The 20,080-nt window shown below is 41.6% G+C and overlaps 1 protein-coding gene across 1 annotated transcript; it reads right to left on the bottom strand.

Moving 5' to 3' along the window:
- Positions 1-576: 576 nt before the first annotated feature.
- On the bottom strand, positions 577-14,070 carry ndnf (neuron-derived neurotrophic factor). Its single transcript, XM_004068325.5, has 4 exons — positions 13,622-14,070; positions 4,201-4,395; positions 3,698-3,822; positions 577-2,653 (listed from the first exon to the last, which is right to left on the bottom strand). Exons 2-4 carry the CDS (start codon positions 4,392-4,394, stop codon positions 1,257-1,259), a joined length of 1,716 nt encoding a protein of 571 aa, XP_004068373.1. The 5' UTR covers position 4,395; positions 13,622-14,070; the 3' UTR covers positions 577-1,256.
- Between the last annotated feature and the right edge of the window lie 6,010 nt (positions 14,071-20,080).

The raw sequence follows: 20,080 nt of genomic DNA, 5'->3' as shown, positions 1-20,080 counted from the left end.
TAACCCTGCAAAGCAAGTTCTGCACACGGTTCAGAGGCGGGGCAGGTCGGTCTTAGACCTGTCACCTATACAGAAGGTGAAGAAAGCAGCACACGTTTGGGAACTGCCTATAAAAGAAAGTTGTGACTGTTGTGTCAAAATATGGTCAAATTAAAGCTATTTCAAAGAGTAAAGTGAAGGTTTTGAGTGCAAAAAATGTTTTGTTTTATTGAAAAAACAAATTTAGTAGTTGAACGTCTTATTTATATTAATGCATTGACATCATATTATTGTTTCTTTAATGAAAATTGTCTGAATTCATGTTTTTTTTTATCTTGTGTTACTTTTTCTACACTTTAATGAAACTCTCCAATTATTTGAGTCAAAACTAAAGACCATATTTTCTCTATGTAAATTCATGTTTTTAAATTTCAAAAATGCTACAGAAACAGAAGGACTTTTAATAGGCCAGCACACTCTTTTTACCTTGTCCATACATATGAGGGACCCAAATCAACCCCCTCCACAATCCACAGAGCTCCAGCAGCCACGTTAACGGCTTCGCACAAGAATATGACACCCAGGGTGACACAGGGCTTACTTGTTCTATATTTAGTCTTTATGTGCATGAATATTGGCAGGACAGTTCTGTACACGTGACGCACAAACACACAGCGATACAGTGATAATAACAGGAATCTCTAGCACAGAACACATTTACAAGATGGGCTCTAGAGCCAACACTGGCTGAGATACACATAGGAATGTTTGAACTAAGTCCCCATGAAACTGCAGTTCACTTCCTACAGCTCCTTCTGCCTTCAATTAAAACAGACGAGAAGTACAAAATAATTTAAATTCCTTCTAAAACGTGTTGTAAATATGCAGTGAGAGGTCTGTACAGAGCGGGCAAGCGACTGGATCTCCTCCAGCCGCTGTAGGTTGGATCTGAAGAATGAGACACGTTTGACAGACGAAAGCAAATGTCATGCAGCAACAAAGGAAACACGCAAGATGAAATACGACCTTCTTTGAAGTTCTGCTTGCCCAGTGGCAAGATGGAGTCAAAACGACATGCCCGGTACGAAGCAACTCACGCTATGGGCCGCTCTCAGACGCGCCACAGTGAAATGTAAACATAAATATACAGGTTGATATCTTTCTCTGCAAACAGTTCAGTCACTGCCACGGGCCCATCAGCTGCGTGAGTAGTCTTTCTGTATAGTAGAATATCACTTAGTGTTAAATAAACTTTATATATATATTTGTAAAGTCTTTTAGCAGTATTTCCGTGTTTTCACCAGTTTGCTCTGGTATTTCACTGAGTGCCCACTGTGTCCCACCACATAAACGTCCAGTAGGTAGGTCTTGCCAGGTTCCAGACCTTTGATGGTCTCTGTAGTTACAGCTTTCTGCAGGTTCAGGCTGTGGAAGTACTTGCATAGGACCTTTTCTGACTTCCTGCGGCTCTCCGGCCCGGCACACTGATTTTGTTCTCTGCGTCGCTGCTCCTCGCCGTAATTGTCCGCCACTTCCTTACGGTAGATGCAGTATTTGTTGCGGTCCTGTGTGCCTAGCCAGGCCACTGTGACAGAGGTGCATGTGCGCAGCTTGTCAAAGGCCTTGATGCGGGTGTCGTCTGGGAGAGAGGGGAAGGGATGCTTGCTGCTTGGTCGCGTGGTGGCGAGCACCTTCAAAGTGGAGGCCCCCTTGCGGCTTCCTCGCAAGCGGATCAGGTATTTGGCTTTTGGTTTTCCTCGAAGCTGGAACTGTCTGACCCCCTCTGCATTCTGGGAGAGCACTAGCTTGCCATCACGCCTCACCTGCACCTGCACTGTGTCCAGACACGAATGGACAAATAAGGTGACCCTTTGGTGGGAGGAAACAGGAGCGAAGCGCAGAAATTTGCTTCCTTTTCTCTTGATGAAAACATTGGAAACTTTGCCATCCTTCAGCTCAAAGGTCTTCTGGCGAGCCTCCTCTTTGGTGCGCGCAAAAGTTCCCACATACGCAGTGCTGGTGTTGGTTGCAGAATTCACAGCAAACACATCAAAGTAGTACTGTGTGTCTGGTTTAAGGTTTGACACAGTGAAAATGTTTTTATTGCCAATGCACACCTTCTGAATGTCTGATACTTTGGGCTTGGGGGGGTACACCCGTGAGATCTTGTTACTTGTGAGGCCTCTGTCCTTGCCAAAACCATTGTAGGAGGGAACAAAGCCAAAGCGCTCAAAGTCAAACGGGCTAAAGTCCCTGCCAGGCTTTGGAGCCAACATGAATGCATCATCGCTGCTCATTTTAGCCTCAGCAGCACACATGCTCTTGAAATTGTGCTCCTTGTTGATCACCACACAGTATTGAACAGGCTGGCCCATGAGAGACCCTGTTGGTGTTGGCTTCCAGGCCAACGTGACTGTGGTGCGTCCCAGCGCTGTAACATCCACACGGGGGTCGTAGGGCAGCTGTGGGTAAGGCTGATCCGACTCAGGAGTTGTGGTGGCGTACAGCTTGAAATTGCTGTCCTTCTCCGTGGACAGCAGCTCCAGCTGGTAGAGACCAGACGGCGTGCTGGTTGACACGTAGGACTCTACATCGTTGCCCTTGTAGCTGAAGAGATCTGTGCCCTCGTCTACAGTCACCTGCTGCTTCTGTTGGTCCAAGGGTTCAGGCTCCCCTGGAGAGGAAAGGAAAAACACCAAACATGAGCTTCTTTCTTTGATTTATTCCAAAGTGATAGGACTAATTTTGACAGAAATCTGTAGTCCTGGCTTTGTCTTTGATAAAAGAGAATTCCACACAAACAGAGGGCGTCCAATGCCATGAGATCATAAAGAAGCTCCCGCAAGCCTCACTCATGATTACCGGGGCTTGAATCTCAGTCGTGTTTTCTCTCCAAACATTCCCCAAGATCACAGGCCAGCATTGACCCGGCCATCCCGGGGAAGCTGCTACACATAAAGGCGCCTTGTAGCTTCCATGTGAGCGAGACAGTTTGAGCTTGCGCCCCAGCTTGAGGAAGAAACCATAATATTATGTTTGTCAACCAAAGAGTGTGCTCAGTGGTGTACTAAAAATTAATGTGCAAAGATCTACTCCCACCGGACAGAAGAAACTCGAATGAACTGCTGGCACTTCTTCTTGCGATGAGTTCAAATTTTTTCCCTACACTTTGAGTTCAGGATGAATTATTTTCTCTTGAGGCAAAGCTCTGCAGTATAACTACACCAATAAATCATCCCCTCCGTCAAGAGCACACACACAGGTGCTTGTGTATTGACATTCAAATGTATGCTCACATCACAGATACAGCCTTTAAGATGCTGTTTTATTCATCTGGCAGAATCTCCTGCGCTGAAAGGACGGCCTCCAGATGGAGGAGTTTTGATGTGAGGCTCATAAAAAAAGACTAAAGAGGAAGGAAAGGAGACAGACTGAGAACAGCGGTGTTTACCTTAAGAAGTCTTAGAGCTTAAGTAAAGGGATGCGTAAGCTTTGATTCAATGCAGCCCTTTTCTGAAATTACAGATGTTAGCTTGGACCGACTCAGGCCTCATTAGTGGTCAGGCGAGACACTACGGCTGTGTGACTTAATTAAAACCAACCAAAACACAGAGCCAAAACACCACTGTGTGGGTTAATTGTGAGTGGAAGAAGGTGATATTTCCACAGAACATGTCATTAACCTCTTTCAGTGCTGCCTGCTTGCTGTCAGTTATACCTGATGCCTCTCCACTGGACTCTTCAGGCAGATCCTGCAGGGTGAGTTTCCACTCCAGAGGGGCATCGCAGGGGGTGACTGTCACAGACAGGGGGGTGTTGTCTTCTTCTACCACAAAATAGTATCTGTAAACCAAAGAAAGCATGATATGAAAACTTGCATTTATTCAGTGTGCTGATACTCAAAGGTGCGATAGCAGAGCAGGGACATTGCAAAAACCGTTGACCTTGTCCAGAGCTGACAGACTTTCTCATCTATTATTTAGTTCTTGTGTCAGCGTTAACGCATCCAGTTACAGAGGAACATCTGATCTTTCTGCGGAGCTACAAAAAGAGGCCGGCAGCCACTTCAGCATGTTCCTCTGTGTTTATTTTGAGTTAGTCAGCAGCACAAGGTGGATGCGGGCTTTATTTTTCCAGTCATGGTGAAAGGTGGTAATTAATCAGCAGGATTATGCCACTCATACAGCATTCAGACGGTCATTTACTGTCTACAGTTTTTACCTTTTGGGTGTGTCCCTGAAAATGTAACCACTGATCTCAGCTCCGTCTGGTACGACTGAGGAGTCGTGGAACAGAGACTTGTCTCTGATCTGCATCTGAAAGAGCCCTTCATCTCTTGTAGGCAGCTTCTGGGCCAAACAGCCCAGCCCCAGCAGCAGCAGCAGAGCTGAGCTCCAACCTCTGCCCTGCCTCATCCTGGAACACAAAGAGAATTCACTCAATCAAGATTGTAAATGTTCAGCACGGAAAAATAGAAAAAAAGAGGGAGAAAACCAGTGCCTGAACAGAGAAGACACAACTCTAGGTAATGTGGATGAACAAAGCAATCCATCTAAAAGAAGGAGCTGGCATGGGTTCAGAGGAGTAACACTTCAACAATTAAAACTTAAATAACACAAAATTTTTACTTTACTTTTTTTTCAACTCCTTAAATATCCTTTTAGCATTCATTGGAAGTAGAAGACCTGTTTCACCCACAGAAGAAGACCGCCTACTGGTGTAAGTCCATGTTGAATTTTACTTTGAGACACAAAATATAAAAACAACAAAACAAAAATTCAAAATTTCCTAGGAATAACACTAAATTTGTGTTACGCACATGAATTCTTGGCAAAATTGCAGCTGAAATCCAACCTCTTAAGCTCCAAAATTACCGTGATTCTTGGGTTAAGAGTTTGGCCCGCCAAACTGGAATAAATTATATTGATATCTCTTATTAAATTTTTTTTTTTTTTGTAATTCTGGTGTCTCCCCATAGATGGTGCTCTACAAATAAATTGATCTTTGTTTGGGTGCAGACAGTTATTAATGCCACATGAACGCAGCGTTTCTCCAAGTTTTACCCTGAGAGACATCAACCTGTTGTTGCTGTTGGAGTTAAGATGGGGGGGAATAAACGCATGTGTGAAATTAAAACACTGGTTTTCTGTTTTAACATATATATAGTACTTTTCAATAAAAATCAAGCATGTTTTCATGCAGATTCCATGTGATTTCTTTCTATTATAGAGGGGGGGACCAAAACACTCCAAGCATTTGCTCCTGGTCCAGTCCTTCTGTCCAATTTTAGAACCCTTTGTGGCCCATAAGTCAGACGTTTAACCGTTCCAGTCTAGTTTAACAGATCACCAACTGGGTTTTCTTTTATTTCTCTTTTCTTGTGGACAGTAGTTTGAGACGACCACAATGACTACTCTGAGAGAAAGATTTTTGGTTTGAATTTTTTCTAACACATTATAGATTTCACAAACATAAAGAAATGTTAAGCGTCAGTTATTGATTCTTGATATCTTTGCAAATGCTTGCAATGAACAAATGAAATGAGAAAAAAAATGCTTAATCAATTATTGAAGATGGTTAAAATGATTGATTTCTAATTATATTACTTCACTTGCTCCAAAAATGGAAAAAGTGATTCATTATTTTTCCTATTGTTACATAATTTGCACATGTTTTTAACTTTTGATACTTGATCAATTTATGCTATGAAGATTTTTGAAACAGTGTTATGTCTGTTTTACTGATATAGTATTACTTTTAATCATATACTTGGTTTTTCTAATTAACATAATCTGCATATATTTTAGGTAACTGATCTGCATTTGCCATGTTGATTTCTAAAATAGTTATGTCTATTTTTACATAATAATTAAGTGATTATTCTTTGTCTGGTGCTTTATTGATACCTAATAAGAGCTAGGAACCAGATACTGATAAATCATGTTATAAAATGGTTACGGTAGAACAGGGGTGGGATTATATAAATTTGCTTCCTTCCACTCCCTTTCAAGCAATATTTAATTTTACGTCTAATTATCCTAAGTTTGATTGTTTCATTGTATGAATGTATAACTGATGATTCTGTTTTTTTGTGTATTATTCCTATTTGATTGCTTGAAATAAACCATTTCAAACCAAATCAAACAAATCCAATGGTGGGCAGTAATTCACTGAGTAAACACTCAAATTGGTAGTTTACATTTGCTGTAGTGACTAAAAGTAGTTTAACTGCACCATCCTTTTTGCCTTTACCTGTTTGAGAACCAGTACCCTTATTCAGCTACTTTGGGATACAGAAAAATCATTGATTTGACCTTTTATTCACATGAAGGCTATTGTTTTATTGTTTGTCACCATAAAAAAATTAACATTGTTTAGAAAAGTGACAAGTCCCTTTTTTTGCCTAGTGTAGGTGGGAGTGGTTGAGTGTGGATCATAAGAAATCAGGTTCAAATCCCTCTGTGCACTGGGAGAGTCCTTAAAACAAAAAACACCAAAACGTTCTCTGTGCCCTGGTCAGTGGTATATAGGCACAATTCCTGTATGAATGTGTGCAGAAGGGAGAATTTCCTGGGTGAAAATGTACCTTTTAATTTTGTACTTCAAACATTCCTTGAATTATTTATTTTTATTTCTACTTGAGCAAAGTTACTTTGAAGTAATTCTACTGTCTTCTACTAGGAAATTCTACTTGTCTTTAGCCAGTAGCTCAACAGGCTGAGATCAGTGAAACAAAACAAAGATTATTTTACTACACACACGCTATTAAAGATTGATAAAATATGTACATATTAACAGAGGCTGGAAATAACAGTGAATCCTCACTTTCTATTTTATTTAAATCCCATTGAACCGTCTGGTTGCTGGTTGTAGTTTTTCTTTAATCTAAAGAACATTTATAAAAGTTTCTCAATTTTTATTAATAAAAAAAAAAGTATCTTATTTTTGTTGACTGCTGAATTGAAAGTGGATCCAGTGAAAACCTGTACCCTGTGATTCCATTTTCTTGGTTTGGTTTACTCATGTTTTCATTTATTTTCTGTTACCGCGCTCATCGTATGCCAAAAGCACAACAGGTTTGAGTTTTGCTAAATCCAGATGTTTCTGTTTCAGGTGATCAGCCCCAGCAAACTAAGTCCAGACTTCAAATTTCTCTTGGCCAGATTGTCTTGCCTTATAACTCATTTTGTTTCACAATTGTCCAGGCCTGTTGTTTCATCACATCTTGAATTCGATCTGCATTTTTTGTTCAAGTTGGACTTTCTTCATTTAATTATTTATGGTTTTGTCAAGTCTGCTCTCCTTCCCTGTTTGTTTGAGTCCTCTTGACATTTCTTTTTATATTGTGTATTATAATTGACCAGGTTTGGGATACAGAAATATCATTGAGTTTTGCACTTATTTGCCTTCGTTTTACATCCCACTTTGATCATCTTTTGATCTATTTTCAAAGCGTTACCAGTGGTCTTTTAATCATGATTATGAAAATCTTATAAGAGTTACTGTCCATTTGTTTGTTTCTGCAAAGAGGCAGTAGTTCATAAAACTTTCACCTCTGGGTTGTAGGCAGGACTGTTGGTTCAGGGTGAGACTCCCCACTTCCCATCGTCCACCAGTTTACATGCTCTCCCGCTAACTTCCAGCCCCTCACACCCCCAACCAAACATTACTGAGAAACAGGCTTTTTCTCTCTGCAGTGGCTCAGAGTTTGCTAAGCGACAATAGGGAGTTGCTCATTCGTTTTTACATGTCCAAACACAGAGGTGGGCTCAATACCACTTTTCAATCAATCAATCAATCATTTTTTGCAGTGCAACATTTCTTCTTTTGGAGAAGAGACTCTTTTCAGCCCCCCTTCCTTCCACACTGCACATCTAACAGTTTTTCAATCATAAACCTACACTTTTCAAACATGAAAAAGCCCATTCTATTCAATTTGTTCACTGAAGACATTCCTTGGTTAGCAACAGAATCATAAATAAAGACAATTTCAATCATCACTGCAATCATTTCATTAATTGCTGTGGAATAATAACTTTTTCTTTTAACTCCATGAACCAACATTTATTGCTGTTAATTTATCTTTCACAAACTGTCTCCCTGTACAAAAATGGAAAATCAAGAATAATCAAAAACTTTAATTTTTTTTTAACAATCCTTTTAAGGCCAGTGTGGGGGGGGGCACGCCGCAATGGGACAGCAGCAGTTGTAGCGTGGGGAGGCAACTATGGCCTTCTGAATTTTTTTCTTATTTTTTTTAATTGAGGCAATATTTTTTTTTTTTTTAAAAAAGGTCATCTAATTTTATTTTTATTTTTCCCTTCTCAGACTAATGCGGGACAGCAACTCTTCAAACTGCGTCACAGCGAAAGCGGAAGTACCGGTGGCGGTGGAAAGCGGCCGTCATTCAGACACAGCAGGAGAGAAGCTCCACATGCTGGGAGAGACTGAATGATCTTACGAACCCAGACGTGGAGACGGGATTACGATGTTTATCTAGAGCTTTTTTAATAAATAAGTATGATCTCTAAATATTTTGTGTCTTCCATGCATGGAGATATACACAGACACTGCTCCATAGCGATCAGGCTAAAAACATTTGGCTCCTCCCACGCGTCTGCTAATGAACATGTTCAAAACACCAAAAACACAAGCAGCAGCATGAAAACTTTTTTCCCCAAATGCGTATCAGAGTTTGATTTTCTTTAGTTGTATCCCACTTAAGATCCGAACAGGGGCTTGAAAACATCCTTTTATCAGAATGCATGAGACATTATATAAAGAGCCTGAATTAGTGCCCATCGCCACAGAAAAGCACAGAGGGATTAAATTTCAAAAGGAATGTGTGAAGGAAAGGACAGTGCTTGGTGCCACAGGGACCACAAAACAGTATTTCAACAAACTCTTAACCCCAAATCCTTCGTTCCTTGTGGTTTGAAGCTCTAGCGAAGCAGATGTGAACGTGGTTGTTGGTGCGCAGTCACAGCTGCAGTCAGGATGAGGTGCAGCTGGCTGCGGCTCAAAGCCTCCGCCGTATCGCCTGTCAATTGATTTTGCCCCATTGATTGCAGTTGATGGGAAAGCTAAATCCCCTGTGATTTAATCAGCGTAATGATGGCAGATTAGCCAGATACTTTACTGCCATTTACTGCAACAGTGTCCTTTTAATGACCCTTCTCCCTCTCCCTTTTGCTGCCCACCCTCCTTTGTGCCTCTCTGCTGATCAGTTTTTCTGCATGTCTTTCACACTTGCGCTCACATCTTCCTGTCCATCTTCTCTTCCTGGACAGATTAATGAAAATACTGGGCTTCACGCAGAAAACATGGGATCTTTTTGTCTCCTAGAAACGCAAGTGGGGGGGGGAAGTTCCCTGACAGCTCCTGTCAGTGTCTCCATCCCTGCCGCTGTCCAACCCAGGCCGTCCCGCCGCACCGCCAGACATCAGGGAGCAAAGGAGAAGCCGCCTAAGTGGTACTTTGAGGTTTGACTCACACAGAGATTTGAGATCCTTATCGCCTCATCTTGTCTTATTCCACTTCAAAAACATGTCAGTGGGAACAAAGGCGAGTCTATTTATACTGGAAACGGTGCTGAAGTGGTATGTACGAACCTGCTCGGATCTGTCTCTCATTGTAACACCGCACAAACAGGAGACCCCATGCCACCATGAGGTTACTAACATTCATATTCGTTGCTCTTTCCATTTGGGACTGGCTCCAGCAAACACCAAGGAGTTAATCTCCTCTTCAGAAACTACAGAAACATCAGAGCAGCTGAGCTGGACTGCTGACACTCCACGAAGCATCTCAGCATCAATCCCTCCACTGCTTAAATGCACCACACTCACACAACTCCAGCACCAGAAAAGTACATACAAAAGCATCTGGAACAAATAAAAGTCAAATTTTTAATTAGTTCAAGATAGGAAGTATGTTCTAAATTTGGAAAAAGACTCATTTTAAGGGAAAGTGGACCACAATCATGTCCACTTGTTTTTGATGTGATTATTGTTATGTTCATAGGTTTTTGTGGGATTTTGTTGATAAGGTTTGAGTGGAAAAACATCCTCCCTGTTTAAAAAAACTGCATGAAGTCTGAAGAGCTGTATTAAGGTCAAATGCAGCATTTAAGTTCGCCCAACTGTTCTTTCCCATAATTGTTGTTGAAAATGAACGATTTAAAGCAAAAATGAAAACCAAACAGCATCCAGAGCTTTGACCCGTTTTCCACAACACCACTGCCTCCAGGTTGGGGTCATGATGACGGCAAAATTATGTAGGAAGCCAAAAGCAGAACAAGTTGCCACTCATCTTTCCCATTCAGCAGCTCTGTAACAGTTTTCACCAGATCATCAGTGGGAGGCGTGATCATTGCAGTCCGAGTGCAGCCTTTGTATCTCACTCCATCCTCCCTCATAGGATCACCTTGGCATCACCTCCACCCCCCTCTGTTGGTTTTAATACTACTTCTCAGGCCACACCCAATTCACCCAACTTATATCCTTTAAATCTATAAGCCCTCGTCTCTCTCTTCTGGTGTACCCCAAGGTTCTGTCCTCTGTACTCTTCTTTTCATCTCTTTCATCCTACCCCTTGGCAATATTTTATGCAATTTTCCTTGTTTTGCAGATGACACCCAGCTATATTTGTTTAGTAAACCTCCCTTCCACCTTCCTCCCTCTCCTCCTGTCTGTCTAAAATCAAAAACTAGTTCACCTTGAGCTTCCTGAAACTCAGTAGTGATAAAACTGAACTACTTCTTGTCGGTTCCAAATCTACCCTCTCCAAAGTGACATGGTTTACTTTTTCCATTGAGTCATCCTTAGTCTCCTCCTCCTCACAGGTTAGAGTCCGGTTGTCATCCTGAACAGTTCATTATCTTTTCAATTTCAATTTCATATCCATAACTCTTCATCTATCTTCCCAGCTCGTTACCATGGGGAGTTGAGCTCTCTCCCTCCTGACCTCCATAACATAGACTATCTCCCAACCTTGTCTGATAAAAGCTAGGAACCGGATAATGATAAATCATGTAATAAAATGATTACGGTAGAACAGAGGTGGGACTATATAAGTTCACTTCCTTCCACTCCTTTTCAAGCAATATTTATTAATATTTCTAATTATCCTAAGTTTGATTAGTTATTGTATGAATGTATAACTGATGATTGTATTGTTTTTGTGCATTATTTCTATTTGATTGCTTGAAATAAACCATTTCAAATCAAATCAAACCTTCAAATCTAAACTCAAACTCATCTGATTAATTCTGCATTTTCACTTTGATTTCATTGTTTGTTTGGCAGCTGCTGTGTATTCTGCTTTTATTGTATATTTTTCTGATTTTATCGACTTTTGCATTGGTGTACAGTTTCCTCAAAGCTTTTTTAAGCACTTTTATATAAATGTATTATTATTATTATTATTAATATTATTATTATTGTTATTATTGTTATTATTGTTAGAGTCCCAATTTGCTCCTAAGTGTGAGGTAAACCAGATCCATCATCCCCAGCACAGCTCCATTCACCCCTCACTCTGTTAAAACGGCTTCTGTCTCCTTCTCTTTGTCCCGTCATGCCCTTTGTCATGACGTTTCAGCCTCCTCCCAGTGCTGCCACATGGAGGGCATTCACAGAGCCAGAAGGAATACAAGACAGCTTAATTTCAGAACAAATAAAGAGATTTTTTTCTTATTCCACCCAATAAGAGGCCTGACATGGTCTCACAAGACCCAAGTGTTTTCTTACTTAAAGGAGGTCCGGGGACAGATTTATGGTGGGCCCTCTGCAGAGCTCCATCAGTGGTGTCACTTCAGCGCCAAAGTGGGGATTGCAGAAGAGGCAGACTGGGAGTTAGAGCTCTAACCACACAGGATCTGAACCTGCGGGACGCCAGTTCACATCAGGTCTGCATCTTTTGGACAGCTGAACCGCTCGTTAATGAATTGGTGGAGGCTGTGGCGAGGGCCCGCATCCAAGAATGGTGATTTTCATCTGGTGCATGTCCACATGCGCGCGCGTCCAAACCATCGCATTCCTGACTTTCACCCTGTTAGTGGGTCTCAAACTTCACTCAGAACCTGTCTCCTCGCCATCTACAACAAGGCTCAAAGATGGAGTCTGCGCGCTGATCCACATCATCGGAACCGCAGCGGCTGGCAGAGCGGACCGCGGAGGAGAGAGCCCAGTTTCCTACACACACGCACATACCCTGGCCCGCTCCCTCCTCCAGCTTCTCACTTGCGCATCCCCGAACCCTGCTTATATCCTGGAATGCTCCTCTGAGGAGGTCTCGGGGTCGCGCTCTGCCTAAAAAAGCCATTCAGATGGAATGGAGTTGGGTGGGTGGAGGGGTGCTCTGACGGATGTGCGCGCATTGTGAGGTGGGTGGGTAGAGGTGGGGGGTGATTATAGATTACAAGAGAAAATACCACCCCATGGGAAAGCCATCCACCCACTGCCCATTATCTAGGGGCGCACGCGCGCGGTTCCCGCCTGCGTCGTGGGAAATGAGAGCATCATGGTCCGGGATGTTGTTCTCCAGAGAGGAAAAGCAGAGAGCCCATGCTCGGCCTCCTCCTCCGAGGGGGGCATAATCAGAACTGGATAAAGTGAGCTGTTGGGGAGGGGGGGGGGGGTCACAGGAGCGCGCGGTTATGATGAATAATTGAACCTTGCGGCAGTAATCTCCCACCTCTGACTTTAGAACAAAAAAGACGCAGGCTGCGCGTATCGGACTGCCTGCCACCTCTCCGGACGCAAGCCTCTGCAGCAACACAGGGAATTCTTTCAGCCTGAGAGTTTTCATATGCAAATGACGGTTTAGTTACGCTATGCAACGCAGACCTTTTTCTCTTAAGACTTTTTTTTTCCTGTTGTTGTTGTTGTTGTTCATGATTCATTCTCCTGAGAAAACAGAGGGGAGACTGTGCGCTTATAGCTGCTAAATTCTAATTATTGAGAGGCCCTCAGAATATAAGAAATGGTAAGAAAAAAAGCATCAGATTTAAAAAAAAAACAATCGTAAAATATATTTGAGCTTTTATTTAAAAGTAGATCCGCGTGACGCGCTTCACGCCGGTCAGACCCGGTTTACGCAGGTGCGTAAAAGCATTAAAAATAGACAAGGTGGCTGTCAATAAAAAGAGCCGAGACTGGGCAAAACTTTGACTTTGCAGATAAAGTTTAAACCTCCCGGGAAAACAGCAAAACGCGAGGGCAGATGAGATGAATCGCTCTTCGCTGGGTGCGTGTCGCGCTCCTGGGTGCGTGGGAATAGTCCGTCGGTCGGGAGGCAGAGAAACAGAGCTTTTCTAAAGTTGATCGTGTCATCGGCTCAGCAAGAACTGGAGACGGCATGCAAGTTTAGGTTTGATCAAAATATTTAAAAGTTTTTAACTTCCCGAAGTTGTAAACGGCCAAAACGTATCTCCGTTTCTCAAAGCCAACTTTTTAAAATGCAAGAAAGTTCTCTGTCATTTGATCGGAAAATAGTTTTCTTTGAATAACCATTTAATACAATTAAATGTTTTATGAAGTTGCAAGTTAAAAAAAAAGAATTCTCCCCCAAATTAGACGCGTTTCTCTGTGCAGCGCACACATGCAATCCTCTCAGCCAGGCAGAAGATAGACATTCTTACCTCCCGGAATATGGAAGTTCTCTGGCGGATGGTGGCTCTTGATCTCAAAAGTCTTCTTCAAATGACCGTAAAACTCGATCAGTTTGTCTACACAGACATGAAAACTCCCGGCTGTCCTATCCGCTGTGCGCAGTACAGTTCCTCCGGTTCACGCGTGTTGCTGGAGCCGATCAATCGGATAAAAGCGACTGCTCTGATGTTTGCAGTTTTCTTGCGGATTTAACAAGTCTCTAGTGGGCAGGAGAGTGTGTGTGAGAGAGTGCGTGGAGTGTATGAGCTGGTATCCCGAGTGCAAAGAGTGCGTCCCTCCCCTGCCGCTCCGCTGGCAATGAAACCTCCACTGGATTGGAGGCAAACTGGTGCGAACTTCTTCTTCTTCTTGTACTCCAAACCCTCAAGTCACAAAACCAGCCCACAGCTCGAAGAGCAGACAGACCCCAAGGGACCCCACGGACAGTGGAGAAGAGAGCATTAAAACATACACGACTATAGGGCATGGAAACATTGGATGAATGTGAGCCGGCGCGCGGGAGACAAATGAAGACTCGTGCTCTTTACAGAGCGGGATTCCCCCGCAAACTTTTTATATCGTCAATGTTTACCCTGATACTCCTTGAAAATTATTAGTTGGAGCTGCAGTACCCTGCCAGAGTCACGCAAGCCCTGGGGCTAAGGCGCGCAGGCAAGTTATATCAGGGGCCCCGGTGTTTGGGTGTGCGCGCAAAAGACTCTGAACTGGAGCAAACTTTCTTTTTTGATCAGCTGTGGGAATTCCCTGGGATGAATTGCTGGCTGCTCCTGCACTGAAACACAGCGATGCAAATGGGCTATTTATCCGAGATAAGAGTGGTTGACTGTCTAGGAACTGAAGTGCCACAAAGTGCATGTTCCCGAGTTTGGGGAGCAGGTCTGGAGGATGCTGCTGTTTCCTGAAAGAAAAGACTGTGGTTGCATCCGCAGGTTTTCACGCGTGAGCAGCAGCTGGCTGCATTCAGGTCCACGCAGGAGCACAGGGAACGAAAACAGCGTCTTCACACAGTAACAACAAGCAGCGAAGATTATTTTAATAGTAAAGAAACAATCAATAAAATTAAGAAAACAAAATGTTTTCATAGTTTTGATTTTTTTCAAGCAACACCACAAATGCATTGATTATTCATCACAAAATAAGGGATGTTTCAAAGGTTTAATACAACAGCGCCCCCTCGCGTTATCTCAATGAAAACGTTGTGGATTCTTGTTCCTTTGAAATGTGAACTATTTGTTTACATCCTCCTTTTCATAAGTATGTTGATTTTAAGGGATGGTTTACATCCTTCTGTCAACAATAACTATATGAAATAAACTGAAAGTGACAGAAACATGTAGATGATCTACAATGAACCCCTGCATAAACAGAGCATTTCTTGCTGTTTCACAGTGAGTCCAGTTTTCCAGGCACACTCTTTCACACCTTCACAGCTGTGAACTCTACACCACATCCAGCCTGTTTTCATTGGAGCTGATTTTCAGGAGTTGCCTTATGTGCTGATTAAACAGGAACTGTGTTTGTTCTCTTTCTCCTCTGAGAGATTTTTTTAGGAGCCACAAACACAACAAACACCCAAACAGCAGTTCATCAAATGCATGCCACCTCATCCAGTCCTGTGTGGAGGAAGACTCAGCTGTGTTTTTCATTTGGGAAGAAACCAATGAACAGTTGGATGAAAATGGTGCCTTTGAACAGAACGAAACTGTCAATAAAACAGTTGATTTTTTAGTTATGTTAAATTTATGAATCATGTTGAACACTATGGAACACCTTTTTGTTCCATGTACTAAAATCCCCTAAAGTTAACAATACTAAACAATGTAATTGTAGAATTCTTGCCGAATTTTATTGCGTAATGTTTCAGATGAACGGAAAGCTTGTTTTTTAAATAAACTGTTAGCTAAATTTTACTAACCATTTTTAAATATTACCCAAATTGTTATTGTTATTTAAATGTAAAGTAACCCTCTTATTTTTTACTGAAAGTGAATTCATTTAATATTTTCAACATAAATACTTTACATAAATAATGCCACAGCTCTTTTTCATTTCTTTGAGTGCAGACACTATTCAGATGTTTTTGATTTCAGTAAATATGAACTCCTACTGCACCAAATTCAACAAATGACCGCTCTCAGTTTTTTAGAATCTATCAAATCTTGTGGAACTCTGTTGTGGGTAACAATGTGGAACTGTGACTTTGAAAGTTTTTATTTCCATAAAATATACTGTTATCTTCAGGGAAGTTTGTTCACTAACACTTATTATGCACTTTAATGGTTAGTGACTTGAAAATTATGCAATAAATTGGAATGTGCTGTTTGGTCTTTTTTCAAACAGCATTTTTTTCGTCTGCTCCTGATTCACAACGACTTGAAAGTAGAAATACACAGAAATTAAACTGTAAGTGTAATAATCTTATTATTTGTCCTCCTCCATGAGAAAAATGTCAAAAACACAAAAACACAATCGCAGTGTTCAAGTGTTTTTTCTTCCTACAATTTACCGTCTTGCACTTCTACAGTCTCAGATCATCTATTTATGCAGCGAGGAAAATTTGTTAACCTAAAATGCGTTCACAGGACACTGAGACTGGAAAGTCTATCCGTCTGACAAATGTGCAAGTCAGGCAGAAAATCAGGGCGCTGCGTGCCTTTCAGCCGTCCTTCCACAGCAGGCTGAGTTCATCATTAACTCTACAGAGCTGAGTCTCCTCCAGACAAACAACTTCTCTGTAAACATTTTTCCCCGTCATTTCCCCCCTCTTTGCTCCTTTAAAGGAGGACAAACAGTGTCTGGACTCTGACCCTGCTGATGATGGAACACATCTCAACATCTCTTCTAATAGATGCACTGGTTCAGTTATGCAGTCCTTCACTCTGAGTGATACTGTAGGCGTCATCCCAGATGAGAACAGAAGAAACATTGGAGGAGTGAAGAGGTTACAGTTCAAGGGAAAGAATGAGGGAGGGAAGGACGTTGATGGGAAGCCGCTGCGGTGTGCCTACCTGGCCGTCAAAAGAAGGGAGATGAGGCAGACCCAAAGTTTTCTCTGTGAAGTTCTGCAAAGAGAATGACGTTCCAGAGATGTAAACAGATTAAGTCACTGGGAATTCAGCTTTAATGAATGGTTCTGTTTTTTTTTAAATCAGTCCTCAGGGCACCCTCCAAATCATTCATCCTGATTTGCTTTCTTTAGAAGGTCTATTGAAACCCCAAAAGCCACAACTGAAAGCAGATGAAAGAGGACACAAGTGAGGAGCGCATGTGGCATCAGTGTCTGACTTCCTCTCATTATCCAATAAGAGTGGCGACTGTTTCAGCTTCATCCTGTTACCCGGCAGAGGAGCCTGAAATACCCGGGGGACGTCGACAGATAAACAGAGGAGGAAGGTTTTGCACCACGAGCACCCCGGCACACAGACAGGTCTGTCCCGAGTCTTTTTAGTGAAACTCTAGAGTGCTGCCGCTCCAGGCGCGGTATGCCAACTGTAAACACAGGCGTGAGGAGGCAGGAACAAGTGGAGGAGGTTCTGCTCTCCCTGATCTGCTTCACATCTGCAGGAGGAAGGAGGACAGACCTGCAGGAGTTTAGCTTCATGCACTCACCTTTCACTTGATTAGAGTGTGACTAAGCAGCAGTGAACCAACATCCTCTATGGCCGTTTATTTGGCTTAAGTTAACCCTACAAAGCCTACTATATCAAAGAATTGACAGAAATTCCGATATTTTTAGGGGAATTGGGATGTTTAATGAAATCCACACAAAAAAATCCAATATAATTTTGTATGAGATACAGATGATAAATGGCATATACTTTTATAGTGCTTTAGTTCCTTCTTAGAAGACCCAAAGTGCTTTACAGTCACAGACCCTTTCACACAGTCACACACTGACGGCGGCTTCGCTGCCGAACACATGGCGTCAACCTACAACCACCAGGAGCAAGTTTTTACCTACATTATTATGACCCTCGTTGCATTTCCTTTTTATTTTACTCTTACTGTAAGCTTTGGTAAATATGTGACACATTTACTCTTTTTTTATTTGTACATACTTGTCCTGCTCTGTTTTCATCTTTTTTGTCGCAACATGGGAATCTCCCCACTGCGGGACGAGAAAAGGATTATCTTGTCTTATTTTATTTCATCTCTATATGATTTGGGGTGGATTTTAATTTAATTTGATTCGATATTTGTGGTTGATGATTCGATTCACTTTCGAAATTTGTTTATTTCAAACGATCCGATTCACTGACCTAAAATGGATCCAGGACGTGACTCAGAGATAAACACTTATACTGAACAGGGCAGGTGAAGTTTTCCACATTCCTTGTATTTCTTGCAAGATAAACAAGAAAAATTAAATATGTGTTCAAACAAACAAGTAAATAACATTTAATGGCATCCAAATAATCCAAAGGGAACATGATTAGAACATTCTAGCACACTGGATGGTCCCATGTCTTTGCTAAATTCAAAGTGTTTCCACACATTGGGCTGGAATGATGGACTGATCAGTTTTTACTGACATCACTTGTGTTGTCTCCTGTGATGCACTTGGTAGTTTTTATGTTTTAGTAGAATATTCTACCATGCCTCAATCCAAATGGTATTTTCCAATATGGATATAAATGATTTATTTAACTTAAATGATTCTTTACTCATTTTTAACGTTATAAACCTCAATCCAAAGGGTTTTTTCCAAGATTTGATAATCAATTTATCTCATTTTAAAACAATTTTTTAATGGTATTGGTCAATTCGGTTGGATTCTGCTTCAGATAGATTGATCTGGTTGGATCGTAGGAACAGAAATCAATTAATGGATTAATCCTCACACCCCTAATTATGATACATTGGGGGATTTGCTACGATTTGGCTCACAACAAAGTTAGTTTAAGACATAAAATTATTGATCTAAGTGTTCATGAAAAAAGCACCTTATTTACCTACTGTCTCAATTTTTTAACATGGTGTAACTGTATTATAGAGAATTAATTGTCAACAAATTTTACATTCTTTCAATACAACAAGTAGTCATTTAAAAAAAATGAATATCAACCGATAAGTTTTTCTCACCAAAAGACAAACTAACAGAGTTAAATACAACGGGGTTTTCAAGGAAAGTTTGGATCGTGCTCATGCAGCAGGGGGCTCAAAAATGTGTGCATCAAATATGATAAATGCGGTTATAAGACCTTGACCTGTTTTCAAAAAACAACGATTTTTATGTCACACCAGCCAATCTTTTCTTTCAAGCAGAAGAGAGAGATACAGTGTTTTGACTGAGAAAATATTCCCTCTTGTAGAAGTTAGGAGTTTATGGACGTCTGTGTGGAGCTACGTTCACGCTGCCCTTGACAGCGAGCGTTCAAGCGACAAATTTCAATAACAAGTCTATATAAATGGGGCTTAAGCATGTTTCAGGCTTCCTCGTTCAAAACTCTCACATTCAAACGTAGCTACGCTTATTTTTAAGACTGTTCGTGCTCTATCTGCAAAACACGCATCCATTTAATGCCAGGTCAAACTTGAACCAGTTAGGAATTCAGATTTGGTGGTGACGTATGGATGGCACATCCTATATTGCACAGGGAACCATTCCAAAGGGAACCATTTGAAAACTGATCATGGAGGAGAACTTAATAATTGCGGTTTGTGCCCAGCTGTGCTAATGAGTCAAAAGGTTCTCCACATCTGATCTCCGACTTGATGGGGCAATCCCCATCGCACTCAAGGACAGTTTGGTGGTTTAGAGTGTGAAGTGTCCACCATTCTCTTCCAGCCTGAGGGCAGACACTCTACCACGGGGCTGGCAGAGCAGCGGCTCCTCTGGGATGAAGACATGCTGTTGTGTGGCTGCAGTCTGGTTGTGCATGCTCCTGCTGAGGCCCTCTGCAACAGACTCTGTCTGAAGGGAAGCAGATGTTGCTCTAAAACCTTTCTAGACCTTTCAGCATTAGGCAAGCTGTTTACACAAGTGCACTGCCCCCCCCCCAAAAAAGTTTAGAGATGCTGGCTTTGAACTGAACACATAGAACATGCTGGAAGGTCTCCTTTTCAGTGTCTTCTGTCTGTGATTAGCACACGTGGATCGTTTTTTTATGGTTTTTTTTTATTTTGATGGTGAGGAAATTTGTTTTTAAATGATTCCACCACTTAGTTTTTAGAAAATCTCTGCTCATCTTTGTATTGGCCTCTCTAAGACATCCCTTAAAAACTATTCATGTTACAGATCTGATGTTAAATTATTTAGGTAGTTGCTGAATATTGTTACATCTGAATCATTTTTATAATTTCTTTCATCGCCAGCCATTGTTGTCTCTGTCCCAACTGCTTTGATATCAGTGGCAAATTTGAAATGAGCTCATTTTTTTTCTACATTTAAACAGCCGTTGAGTAATGATACTGTTTTTCAACCCTTT

Source organism: Oryzias latipes, chromosome 4 (genome assembly GCF_053564925.1).
Source record: "Oryzias latipes strain Hd-rR chromosome 4, Olatipes_Hd-rR_3.1".
Classification (NCBI taxonomy): Eukaryota; Metazoa; Chordata; class Actinopteri; order Beloniformes; family Adrianichthyidae; genus Oryzias; species Oryzias latipes.
The sequence above is the reverse complement of the archived record's forward strand: the minus strand, read 5'-3'. Positions and strand labels throughout refer to the sequence as shown.

Excerpts from the sequence above, each read along its gene's own strand:
- ndnf (XM_004068325.5), bottom strand. The coding sequence starts at position 4,394 with ATGAGGCAGGGCAGAGGTTGGAGCTCAGCTCTGCTGCTGCTGCTGGGG. Across the intron at positions 3,823-4,200 it reads TTCAGGGACACACCCAAAAG|ATACTATTTTGTGGTAGAAG; the intron begins GTAAAAACTGTA and ends TTTGGTTTACAG. Across the intron at positions 2,654-3,697 it reads GTCCAGTGGAGAGGCATCAG|GGGAGCCTGAACCCTTGGAC; the intron begins GTATAACTGACA and ends TTTCCTCTCCAG.